The sequence below is a fragment of the Colossoma macropomum genome, unplaced genomic scaffold (assembly GCF_904425465.1).
Source record: "Colossoma macropomum unplaced genomic scaffold, Colossoma_macropomum, whole genome shotgun sequence".
Taxonomy (NCBI): Eukaryota; Metazoa; Chordata; class Actinopteri; order Characiformes; family Serrasalmidae; genus Colossoma; species Colossoma macropomum.
In genome coordinates, this window is record NW_023494790.1 from 8,357,196 (window position 1) to 8,370,966 (window position 13,771).

At 38.4% G+C, this 13,771-nt stretch overlaps 1 protein-coding gene across 7 annotated transcripts in view; it reads right to left on the bottom strand.

Moving 5' to 3' along the window:
• Positions 1-2,202: 2,202 nt before the first annotated feature.
• The window catches only part of tekt3 (tektin 3), a 37,943-nt gene continuing 26,374 nt past the window's right edge, over positions 2,203-13,771 (bottom strand). For 4 of the 7 annotated variants that reach the window (XM_036572023.1, XM_036572026.1, XM_036572027.1 and 1 more), the window contains 7 exons: positions 10,916-11,519; positions 9,171-9,254; positions 8,442-8,512; positions 8,155-8,298; positions 5,361-5,583; positions 3,041-3,195; positions 2,203-2,826 (listed from right to left, as the gene is read on the bottom strand). In XM_036572023.1, coding sequence (XP_036427916.1) covers positions 2,610-2,826; positions 3,041-3,195; positions 5,361-5,583; positions 8,155-8,298; positions 8,442-8,512; positions 9,171-9,254; positions 10,916-11,491 — 1,470 coding nt within the window. In that variant the 5' untranslated portion in view covers positions 11,492-11,519 and the 3' untranslated portion in view covers positions 2,203-2,609. Of the gene's footprint in view, positions 2,827-3,040; positions 3,196-5,360; positions 5,584-8,154; positions 8,299-8,441; positions 8,513-9,170; positions 9,255-10,915; positions 11,541-12,033; positions 12,382-13,771 lie in introns of those variants that run through there. The other 3 variants (XM_036572024.1, XM_036572021.1, XM_036572022.1) reach the window with 3 other exon arrangements.

The following is a 13,771-nucleotide window of genomic DNA, read 5'->3' on the forward strand; positions in this document are numbered from 1 at the left end:
TCTCACTTTCATGTCAAGCTCCAGTCAAACAATGAGTCTTATTTGTCTCGAGCAAGACTTGACATTCCAGCTTTAATTCAAAGGTCATTGCAGGGAAGCTCTGGGCTCAATCAATAGTCTGTCTGGTTACTGTGGGTAACGCTGAACTTCTTGGCACTTCTAGGTGCTCTGTATTCAAGATCAAAACACCAAATTCCATTGGAAAGACTTTAAGAATTCATGAATGACCATGAGCCATAGTTGAGAGAGGGCATCTTTCATTCTGTTGGGCCAGGATAATGAAGATCGTAGCAGTCTAAGTAAGAGGTGTGTGGTTTTGGGTGTAACTCAGAGGCTGTTTTTACAGTGTTAAAGGTTATTGACCAAGAACTAGATGACTATGAACAATTTGTATCAACTGAAAGCCTTTGACCAAAGGAAGATATTGCTTATCTGTCAGCTACCTTTTGTGTAATCCAAAACTTTTACAGTATGTGTAAAGTCAGTAGTGGGTGTTTGAATGCTGACATGTGGTTTAGATTGCACTCAGTTTCTACTCAAACACATGTGTCTGCCTGACTGTCTGCACATCTGTTTCTCTGGTGGGTGTTTGAACTTCAGAGGGTCCTGAAAAGCAGTGCTGCTCTTTTTCAGTCTGTACAGAGAAAAACAGTGTGACACTGAGGACAGGATGGTTTTTGCTAAATGGTGTGCAGTAGAAAGAACAAAGATCACAAAGAACCTTCAAAAAAACTTGACCACATGTTTGAGGGATGATGTATACATACTGAAGTATAGCCTCTTTTATAAAGCCCATTACAACTGAAAAACCAACACAAGACCAGTAGTAGATATTATGGATGTCTTGTTTATAAAGAAGTCGGGAGCCAAGTAATTAGGCAAAAGGAAGACATCTTACAGTCATATAGTTGCCACATACACACTACAGTGTTACCCTTAATTTAGGTAAATCAATTGTTCTGACAAATTCCAGTCTCGTGATGATGTGTACAATTCACCCATTTAAACTTTAACTTATGAATTAGTTTCATAGCATTTACTGAGTAATTTATAGTTATTATCAAGAGCCTTAAAATAAATAAATAAATATCAAACCTAGAGTTTAAGGGGTTGCTTCATAAGCAAATGCTTAAAGAGTAATTCCACAGTTTTTGCATAATTAAATTATTGGGAGGTAAAAACAAATCACCAGAGTTGTTTGATGTCAAAGGAATCATTGAGTTTTTATATGTAATGTTATTAATTTAAAATAGTGAGAAATCTGAACAAATAACTGGGGACTATTTGGCCTTAGAATGCTCTACCTCTCCACCATGAATGACTTTTTTTATTTGTTTTTGTCAATAATCTGCTCTCGAAACTATCTCAAAACAATGCCTCAGGAATCAGGCAGTGTATTCATAACAATATAATGTAATAGCCTTCTGTGATGGAGCTTTATGAGACACTCAACTCTTCAGACGTCTCATCCCATCACCACCACTGTGAACAATTCTGAGGTACGTTTCATTAGACCATCTAACCACTCTGAACGACTTTGTTTAAATTTTAAAGATTTAGAATTATGCAGATATTTTGAATTTGGGTGAAATTCCCCTTTAATGAAGCTTAACACTAACTTTGTAAAGCTAATACTAAGCTTTATTAAAGGAGAATTTCAACAAATTCCGCCAAAATTCCAAGTGTCACTGGGTAATCTCTCTACACAGTCAACTGCTTCTGTAAATGTTTCTTTGCAGGTGAAATCAGATGCAACTGCCTTATATTTTCTCTTACAGGATCACTTTATTCAAATGCTAGTAGAGCTAAATAACTATGCTTGTTTTCAAACACCATTTGTTACATCCATTCTTTTTGGTGAAGTTTCCACATATTAAAGTCCATGTAAAGTGAATTCTGAGATTTGTTTCTAAACACTTTATACATGTTAGAAAATAATTGCTGAAAACACATGAAAAGATTGTGGACTATGTAATTCTGAAATGTGGAGTTAGACCGTTAAACTGTTTTTTTATGGTCAGGGTCAGGAAATCATGGCTCAAGGACACACTGGAGCCACTGAATAATGCACTGGAGCATGACCCCTCCCCTAACACTATAATGTTATAAAAACTGGAGCGCATTAGCAACAGTGCTTCTCCCAGCCTAACTTTACTTTAGTAATACCTATTTCTAACTTGCATAAATGGGAGAAAGACAACCTTGAATTCTGCATCTGGTGGCTCAGACATTTGGCTGTATTGGTAATAAAACTGCTAGACAAAGCAAATTCTGTATGTTTGTGTGGAGCTGAAATCTGGTTCCTATTCTTCAGCTTCTTGTTCGGATTTTCCCGTTCCACCTTAAACGATGCAGCATTCTGGTGAACACCATGCTGAAGAGAGGATGCCCCCGTTCTGATTGGCCGTGGTTTTAACACCTTCAGTGGACACACCCCCAGAATTTCAGAGCATCACTCGTTTGGCTCAGTGGTTAATGACGCTTTTTTCTGTGGTGTGACAAACTCAGAACACATTAACATAACATATTAATTTCTGCTTTACATGGACTTTAATATTTATTTAAATGGGAAATTTGGACCCAGATTAGAGTAAGGGGAAAAGCATGCTTTAAGTATAGCCCACCAGGCGTGGGGTGCTGGGGAAGCTTTTCCTCATGCTCATGCATTTCTCCTGATCCAGGAACAGGGAGTTGGCCTTGACTGAGATGTCATGCTCCAGAGCCACTTTTGTCTTCACCAGGTTCTGCAGAGTGTTTTCAGCCTCCATCAGCCTCTCCCTCAGCTTGTGAATGGTGTCCTCAATCTCCCTCACCTCAATCACCAACCTGAGAGACAGAGAGAGAGAGATAAAGAGAGAGAGATAAAGAGAGATAGAGAGAAAGAAAGAGATAGAGTTCAAGATGAAGCCCAAAAAGAAAACAATTGTACCAGTTTTTGTGACAAGCAAATGTTACACTTCAAAAAAATGGATCCTCTTTTTGATTTTCCTGAAAACAGTTGTGCAAGACAATCTGCAATATGGGGTCTACAGGGCTTCACCTGTGATGTGGATTGTCTCTGCAGAGCTCTACGTTGGGTCTGCGGGTTCTCTCCTCCAGACGGGTCTGTGCCACCTTTAAAGGGCTCTCCTTATCCCGAATGGCCTTTTTCAGGGCCTCAATGAGCATCTCAGTCTGGAAGATCTCCTGAAGGGTCTGAGAGAGACAGAAGTGTATTTAGAGATGTCCAGCTATTATAGTTCTGCTATTCATGCTGCTCAGAAAAAAAGGAAATCTCATTTGATGTTTTGTAGTAGATGAAAGAAGATATAATTTAACAAAAGATTAAAAGCCATGTCTAAATTAGATTGATATCAGTTGGGGTTGCATAAGTACCACCAATACTTTTAATTACCCAAATTTGGTTTATGCCAAATGGGTCTTGTATTAGCAATTCAGACTCAAGTTGCTCTCAAACCTGATTTCAAATCACCCCAGCTCACAACTTATCTTACCCTTTAACTGACTCAGCTCAGACTCAAGACCAAAAAAAAAAAACCTAAAGAAAAAACATACAAATCAAACTGATTAAGTTAGGGCTGCCAACCTTAATGTGGTTAAACTTTAGTTTCCAACCTTACATTTATGACTTTGTCAGTCAGTTTTGTTTAGGTCATGCATGGCCATTACTGTAATGCTGTTCTCCCACAGCCCCCCGCAATGTCAGGTTCAATACAGCTTCAAATAATGAGCATTTCATTATAAAAGACCTTCATGCTGATGGACAGAATGAAGTGCAACATGTAGTAAATGCAGTATAAAGAAGAAAAACAACTTGAAACAGTGTGACTAGCAAGTAGTCTGGATAAAAACATGCTAATTAGCGATCACTAATTTAGCTGAAGTTGTAAGCTAAGTTACAGATCACATTTCTTTAAAAATAAAAAAATAGCTAGATTATTATGCTAGCTAGCACACTTGCTATACAAACAGCCAACAGACCAGCTGTTTCAAGATGTTTTGCTTTAAACACTGCGTTTACGGTGTGAAGTGCTTCAGTTCTGTCCTTCAGACTGAAAGTTTTTCTTTAAAAGACTTGTTATTTGAAGCTATGTCAAACTGACCAGTTTTTAGTCTTTGTTTACTAACTTTACTTTAGTCTTTGTAGACTAAAGACTTGAGACTCAACTTAGAATCACACACAAGAGACTTGAGATTTAGACTTATTCACCTCTGGCTTATGTATAATACCTTCAGCCTAAACATATTGCAAATCGTATTAAAATGCTGAAATGATCGCTCTACCTCAATGCAAATTCAAATAAATGTGCTTGAATGAAACACAGTTATTGACTAAAGGAAAGACAATTTCACTCAAATTACTTGAAAAAAGTAACATGTCTAGAAACAAGCTGAATATGTGCAAAGAGTCAAGTAAGAAAATCTCCCATGAAGAGGAACATTTAGATTTACCTTCAGGATATTTTCACTCTCACTAAAATACCATTTTTTCATGGTCACATTACTTTTAATTTACCTCCAATCTGCTCTTTTTCCCTTTTGCACATTTGATGTATTCACATTTGTCCAGTCACCGTAGCTCACAGCCCAGGTGACGGCGCTTTATTGGTTACCTTGTGCCTCTGATAAGAGCTGTCAATGGCTTAAGCCATCCGGACAGCATGAGAGCCTCACTATGGCCTTCAGTTAAACCTCTGCACAATAGCGTAGTGTGTGTTATCACACATGCATGGTGCAACAAGTTCATCCTTCCAGGTCCTCTTTAGCAGTATTTAACAGAAAACTCAGTTTGAATGCCTGTCCCTATAATGCAATTACAGCAGCGGCATCTGAATTTAGCACACACACTGATCCAATCATGAAAGATGGTGGGGGAATCTTGAGGTTGTATGTTTTGTAGAATTGAGAAATCCAGATGAATATGCATTCCAAGGGTTTGTTGGTCAGCCATCATTATCTTGATATCTCAAGTTGTGGAAAGAACCCCATTTCCTTATTTGTTACAGGAAATGTCAATGAAACTTCAATGGAAATATGGCCACATATCCAAGGGCAGCTGGTTGTTGTTACCATAATTCAAATGATCTATTTGGATTAAAGTTTTGCCTCTGAGAATGAATAACAACAGCCAGAGAATTTCACAAATTATGTTGGATTTAACCACAAAGCATGCAAAGAAATGATCCGACACGAACAGATGGCTACATGACTGATTTCAAAAAAGACTGCACTTCAGAATGAAAGCTGTGGTTGTAGGCTGTCAAGCGCACAGTGGTTTTAAAGGACTTTTATAATCGTTTTCATGTTTAGTCAAGGTCAAACAGGGACATGAGATGTGATATGAGCACTGTGTACCTCACCTTGGCCAAATGAGTCTGCAGGCTGTTCTTGGTTTCCGCCATTTCAGAAATGCGGTTGGTGAACGCTACGTTGACGGTGTTGAACTGGTTCCACATCTCATTGGAAGTGGTGTTGAGCAGCACCTCGATCTCATCTCGGAGTTTGTGGGATGCAGCACGCTCACTCTGAGAGTGCAGGATGTTATCGTCCGTGAATTTTGACCAGGAATCTGGTAAACTCAGGCTTTAATGAGAGTTAAAGAGAGAAAATCTGTCTGTCAGACACAATTAAGCATTTAACAGCATATTAGACTGATTTAACCTCTTAACTGGCATCCAATCTTCAGGGGTTTAATTGGTCCAGCACCTTTGGTTTATGATAAAGGTGATTCAGTGTGACAAACCTCACTGACAGACAAACTCTACACACCATACCCTCCCCATATACTGCTCTGTGAACATTTAAGCCATGGTCTGAAGATTTTCACAGGCATTTCAGGTACTTTTTCAATCCTTTCTGCTATTTCATGGTGTTTCAATTTCCTGTGTCAACTGGTTCTTTGACCTTTAAAGTGCTCATATTACAGAAAACTGAATTTCCTCACTCTTGTTTAAATAAAAGCGCCCGATATAGTATGTAAACATATTTTTAAACTACTGTTCACCCCTCAGTCTAACCAGCCCATATATGGTCTAATCTAAATAACAGAATTAGCCCATTTTAAATGTATTGTTTTTCTGATGTCACACACACACACATTATCTAAGCTACTTATCCTCCTGGGTCGAGGTGGGAAGGGGTGGGGGTTGCTGGAACTTATCCCAGCTCTCCTTGGGCAGAAGGCAGGAAACATCCTGGACAGGCCACCAGTCCATCAAAGGGCAGACACACAGACATACACATTCACACCTAGGGGCAATTTAGCATCTCTAATTTGCCTGACAGCATGTCTTTGGAGTGTGGGAAAACCCACGCAGACACAGGGAGAACGTGCACACAGCAAGGACCCTAGTCGCTCGGCTGGGGAATTGAACCTAGGCCCTTCTTGCTCTGAGGCGACATCACTACACATAAGGAGCCTAGATTGCTTTTTGAATGAGGCACAAAACAAAGCAACCAATCAGAACAGAAATAATTTATATAAATATCAGTCTTAAAGAATGCAAGAAAAATGTAATGTAGAATATTGGTATCTCATCTGAATGGATTTGTATTATATTTGATAGCCAACTTGTGCATGATTATGTAGTTAAGATTTTACCAACCAATCACTGCTAAATGCATATAAAAAAGGCACCCTTGGGTCTAGCTAGCTAGATATACTGAAAACTAGCTTTAACCACCTTTCCAACATATCAAGGCTGGAAACTCCATACAGTAACACATTGAGAGATTTTGTTTCTACATTGTTGCCACCCATGAGAGCAGAAGGCCTCCTCCGCCTCTTAAATGTTAAATACCTCTTGTATTAACCCCTGTCTATAACTTAATAATAAACCAATCAGTTTGCATTGTTGCCCATGTAGTTATTGAATAATAATCCGTATAAGGAATCAACTTAATAGTATTGGAAAATCTTAACAAACAATGTAATATTATGATTATGTTATTCAGACTAGGGAGCACAAAATAACCAAATGCTTATGAGATTTAGACCTAGTAATCAATAGCCCACTAGACGTCTGTCTCCTGTGTGGGTTTCCATTATAAAAGTGATGTTCCTGTCCTGCAGTGCAAATGTAAGCCTCCTGAAGAGGGTAAACTGACTTTATTTACACGCTGACCACTGTGCTCATTATGTCACCCACACAGGGTGGGAACCGGGTAATTCACCAGTCAGCAGCTATAGGTAAGTATCTTTGAAGACCTGTTCACCCATTTTTCAATGCTTTAACAACTTAAAAAGGATCAATGGGACAAATGTTTTTGCTCCACAGTTTGGTGCTTTCCCTGCTCAAACACAACTACTGAACCTGGTAACTACCACTGAGTTGAATCAGCTGTGTTTGGGTAGGAATATCACCAAACCGTGTTGGACTAAAGCCCTCCAGAACCATGGCCATCTGCTGTAAATTGGTCACTGAGTTTATGAAATGAACCTTACAAACGTCATAATGTATCTCGTAATAGTTCAAGGCGCAAATGTCTCCTGTCTGTCAAGAAGGAGCATAATTACATTATGTTGCCTCAGGGCAACAGTAAGAAATTTACATTTTTCTTAAAATTAAAAAAACAGTATCTTGATAAAGTATGTTAAATATGTTCTAGAGCAGGAATAAAGCTTTTTTGTTTTTATTGATTTTGCAGTTTTAGTGTTCTTAATAATCACAAATTGACCATTTTTCAAGGCTTATAGAACATTGATGGACATTTTTTGTTCCACTTTTAATAAGGTCAAAAATAGTTTAAACTGTAGAATAATATAATGGAACATCATGTTTATGACAGATATGAAAACAGAATTGTTAAAATTAAATAAATAAACTATTGAATGAACTTAATTATCTGCGATGGACTGGCGACCTGTCCAGGGTGTGTCCTGTCTTCTGCCTAGTGACAGCTGGGATGGGCTCCAGCACCCCACCGCGACCCAGAAGGATAAGCGGTTTGGATGATGTGTGTGTGTGTGTGTGTGTGTGTGTGTGTGTGAACTTAATTATGCCACACATTTATATTTAGTCAAGCATATTAAAGTTCTTGTATGGACTTTGTTATCTCAACATAAAATGCAATTTATTTATTTATCATTCATTATTTTCTGCTTGAAAGCAATACTCCTGCCATGTGAACACAGTTAATGGTTGTGAAACTCACAATGGGTCAAGGCGCTCGATGCCTCTGTAGTAGCTGATGCCGTCCGAGGTGTTCCTCAGCTGGTGACACCTGTCGTCAATGCGCTGGGCTGTGACCTTGTCATTCAAATCTCTTTCCAGTTCATGCTGGGATGCTCGATTTGACCTAAGAAAACACAGGGGTTCACATACATATGCACACACACAAACACGCACACATAGCAATCACTGTGTTCTCTTCCCTCACTTGTTTGTGTGTTTTCAGGGGAAGATTAAAGACTGGCTGTAAAATGCTTAGTTGAAACTCACGCTAGCTGTGCAATGGCTTTGTCCAAATTCCTCCTCATTCTCTCCTGACACGACTTGATCACCTCCACTTCCTAAGAAAAGATGAATAAATAAAACATAATACAGATTAAGGGCTGCTGTCGGTATAACAATGATGTTAAAGCAATGGTTCGAACAAAAATCTAATTTACACATTTTTACCCATTAATTGTTCAGTCAAGACATGTTTGTTGTCTGAAGTTTGCTTTTTTGGTTTTGCATTTGATTTATGAGCCTAATGATTAATTACAATGATCAAATAGACTTGGTATGATGTTCTATTATCTATAATAAAAGGACAAGATAATTAGACAAGTCATATGCTTTTGTTCATTGTTATAGATAATAACATGCCATGTAGTGTCAGAAACCACTGTTTAGCAACAACCATAAGCAACAATTCAATTGGTTAGGTATGCAGTCACAATGCGAAAGAGTGGCTATGAGCTTTTATTATTGGCTAGCTTTATTAGCCTCACTAGTAAGCCTGATCAATTTAATGGTCAATCACCACTCACTGACTATGTTTGTTTTAAACCCTTAAATGGCCAGCAGGTCCAAACTGCTGTTATACATCCTATGTTCATATCTTAAGAATAGCTCAATCAGTTTGCATTGTTTCCCATGTAACTGTTTGATAATCTAAAAATGCCGTAATTTACCTGGGATTTTAGTGGATTAAGGTTAAATGCTTTGCGTGCAAGACTCTACCTTGATCAGATCTTTTTCCACATCATCATGAACAAGGTCAATGGACATCCTCTTCTCTCGGTGGAACAAGCATTCCTGAGAAATCTGCAAAGGAAAAGTTATGCACTGAAGCCCATTTCCACAGTTTAAGCCAATTTACACAGTTTAAGGAAGGGCATTGCACTGTCAAATGGTCACATGGCTTCAAGGTCATTAATTGCTATAGTACTCCTGAATCTCCATTTTCAAACCTTAATTGTTTTTGGGCAGGCAAAACAGTGACTATATTTATTTATTTATGTATTTATTTATTTGTTTATTTCTCTATCTGTCATAAGGACTGGACATGAATACCAGGCTGTGCTGGTTTGATCCACATTAAAGACACTATGCCTTACGCTCTGTAGGTGTCTGTTACCTAGACATTTGTAAGAAAGCAGTGTAAACTGATCCTCCTCCACTGACCCAGTCTTGCTACTGGAGCTTTACCCAGATCACTGTGACATAGGGACATTGAAGAATGACCACCTGGACACTTCCTGTGTCATTTATTTTCACAGTTACCCAGCAACAGATCCCTAGTGACTAATGAAAAAAGTGACATGCTTGGGTACAGCGCCATGCAAAAGTTTTAAGTACCTGAAATTTTTTTTTTTTCTATTTTAAAAAGTTATTTGGTTGGTAGGCATTTGTTTGCTCAGAAAAAAAAACTAATATTACAAAGGATACAAATAATATGAACACTATACATATGTCAATGTTTCCGTTTAACCATTTCCAAGCTTCTCCTAATGGCAGCTTAGTATTGTTTGTGGATGTTCTCCAATATTTAGTTTGATGGAATTTAACAAATCTATGCGATGGTTGGGGGTGTCCAGGAAAAATCTGGAATTGAACTTTTGTTTTTCACAATATTGAGAAAAAAAAAATCTTGTTACTTATTTACTTGTTTGCTGTGTTTATGTTTATTTGCATCTGTTATAATGACATGTGGTGGGTTCACTAGCAAAACACAGCTGTTTGTAAGACAAATGGCTTTATATAATGTGCTTTGGTGTTTAGGACTTTTGCACAGTACTGCATAATTGTGTATGCATATACAGCTGCTATTATAGGACATAGAAAACATGCGGATCCCTCCCCTATAGTCTGATCACACAAACTGCCCATCAAAAGCTTAGGAACATTTAGCTGTTACTTGGCAATAATGCCTTCATTGTTCATTGTTGGTTGGCAAAAACATGTCCACATATTTTATGTCCTTGTTTAAAGCAGCTTTGGGCCAAAAGAGTTTCGATATGTGCTTTTAGCAATTCAGTAAAACTGTCAAATCATTATTTAAGCAAAACTCACTCTTTTTATCATTTGATGAACATAAAGCTGAATGTTGCAAAGTACACCCAAATGTTTGTTGTTTTTCCCATTTATCTATGGGAAAATGCCTTTTCAAAAATCTTTATCATATCTTCTGCTTAACAAAAACCAATTATGTTTTGTTGTAATTCAGATGATCCAGTGACATTCTGGGGAATCCCTGTGGGACAAAACACATCTGGTATGGAACCATTTTGTTCACATGGGACAAGTCAGTTGTGATTTGGAAAATGCCTTTCATTTCTCCCATAGAGAAATCTGCTTAAACCCAGAGTCCATTATATGGATGTCATGCACTACAGAGCGAACCGCTACTTCAGAAATCTATGTTTCATCATATAAGCAAACTGACACCCATGCACTGTTTTTAAAAATGCCCACACACTTCTCACCTGCAGTGGCCCCTCTGTCTCAGCAAGGGCTCTCTCCAGTCTTCTTTTCACCTCAGTTAGTGCTGCTATCTCTGTCACCATGCTGTCAATCTCATGGTGCAGCTCAGATCTCCAGAAGCTGATGTCACTGAGCCTCTCTCCGAGGTTCCTACTGGTGTTCTCCTGTGTCCTGCGGGTCAGCTGCTCTCTATCCTGAATCAGTCTGATCGTGTCCCTCCGCAGCCTCTCCGCACTGTTCCTAGATGACTCTGATTCTCGGTAGTTATTGTAGTTGGATTTAAACCAGTCATCAGGCGTATAGCGGGTATTCAGTGCTGTTCTGTTGGATGGATAGAACATGGTCTTGGCCCGGACCAGCTCCAGGTTGTCCCTCTGGGAGGTGGACATGATAGAAGGAATAGCACTTCCGGTCCTGAAGTAGGTGTTAGTCCTCCAGGGCATGTTGGCGTTTTGGTTGGTGGTCAGGGCCGGTTGAAAATTCTTATAACTGGATGCCGTAGTGGAAATGGCTGGTAAGAAGTTGCTGGTCTTGGGCCGTGTGTATGTGGCCGTCTGCGTGGATCCGATGAGCTCCATATGTCAATCAAAAATACTCAACTGCTTTCTTGAGATATGAGAAAGATAACTGTTATGATGAAAAGAATGCATTATTATAATTATATAATTGTAATATACTCATATAATTGTATAAATATTGCTGTAAATTGAGTAATATTGTTAGGAAATATAATAAAAGAGTGGCTTTATCTGTCAGAGACTATGGTATGCATGACCCATCTATGCAGTGCATTACCTATAATGCTGTGCATCACAATACCTGAATCCACCCTAACTATAAATCACTGATGCTAATTGAAGAAATTCATTGTTTACTTTGTACTGGTAATAAATGTGAAATATTGCACTTGCTATGTAATCCAGTAATCTGAAATATGTCTTTTTACTTTCCCATGAGTCAAAGGAAAGTTACACACATATTGTTTGGGATTAATCCTGACACCAAAGGAAAGAAAAGAAGAAAACAAAGTAGAAAACTTGCGCATTAAGTGCTTGTAAAAGTTAATCAGTTTAAGCTGTTGTCTATTCTCATCTACATCGCCCATATTTTAGAGCCTTACCAGTCCAGATGCTGCATTCAAGGTTGACTCAGGTGCACGTATGGCTGTAGAGAGACGCTTCTGGTGAGCCAAAGCGCACATTCAGAGTGACTGAATAAGTGTGCATGGCAGGCTGCCGTTCTGCAGTATTGCATTATTGATAGACAGCCACTCCGGCCAGTCAAACAACCCAGAGGCTTTTTTTTTTGTTGTGAGTAAAGTGAGTAAAGCCACATTAGCCAGAGAGTTGCCTGAGGGGCAGTTGCCATGGGAGTGAAGTTAGGGAAGCTTCTCAGACAAACGAAAGGCCTTTTCCTATTCCCCACTCTGTAAATGATACTGTCTGCTGTTTGCCCTGTTTATGGTTCTAAAGGGATTTCTGTGTTTGTTTTGTTTGTGCTGTTCTGTGTTTTGAGTCTGTTTCCTTTTTATCGTAGCTTCATGGATTGTCTTTGTGTTGCACTGTTGTTTTCATGTTCATTCTATGTGAAGCTATCTGACTCTACTATTCTACAACCCTGTTTCCAAAAAGGTTGGGACACGGTGCAATGTAAATAAAAATAGAATGCAATGATGTGCAAATCTAATGAACTATTTAACTGAAAATAGTATAAAGACAACATAACAAATATTGAAACTGAACATTTTTTATTGTTTTTTGAAGAATATATGCCCATTTTGAAATTGATGGCAGCAACACATTCCAAAAAAGTTGGGACAGGGGGATGTTTACCGCTGTGTTGTGTTACCTCTTGTTTTAACAACACTTTGTAAGTGTTTAGGAACTGTGGAAAAAGTAAACTTTTTCACATGATATAGGATTTCAGCTGCTCAACAGTTTGGGGTCTCCTTTATTGCACTTTTCATTTCATAACTTGCCAAATATTTTTAGTGGCTGACAGGTCTGGACTGTAGGCAGGTCAGTTTAGCATCCATTGTAATACATTATGTGAAGAATATGGTTTGACATTGTCTTGCTGAAATAAGCAAGGCCTTCCCTGAAAGGCCTTCCACCCAATGACCGCTGGGATAGCCTCCAGCAACCCCCATGACTCAAAATGATAAGCAGCTTAGATAATGTGTATTATTATTATTATTATTATTATTATTATTATTTATGTACAACAGTTCAGCACAAAATGTAATTTAATAACTGAGGGAAAGTTCTTTATTGACGTGATTCTGTTTTTTGTTCTGCCAAATACAAATAAATCTCCATTTCCATTAATACTGTATGGGCACCACTGGTCAAACGATGTGTTTTGATGATTTTCTAAGATTAAATAAGTTATACATCCACCACAGAAAACACACATCTGCACATTTTAGTACACAATTACTGTTTATTTGCAAAATCTCATATATTGGGAGAAAAAAAAAAACATGAAATATGGCCTGTGCAAAAGTTATGCCACTAAAATTTGAAGAAAGGCCATTTTAAAATGTGTTCTTTGTAGTGTATACGGTAGCTTAATCACTTCGAAAATGAACCAAACATGTAATTTAAGCACGTGTATTCTTTTGCATAGTTCCATTACTTTTGCATTTGATTGTATTTAGTCAGCTATAGTCATCGATTTCTGATCTATATGAAGTGCTGACACAGGAGAGCTGCATGTGGAGGCCATTCAGACCCCCTGGTGCGTCTCTGTATGAATCTCTTTTGGCCAGCATTCATCCTGAACCAGTGAGTTAGCTGTCACACAATCCAGTCATGCCAAATTAATCACCCATGAAAACAAAAGATAGCTGAGGCAAC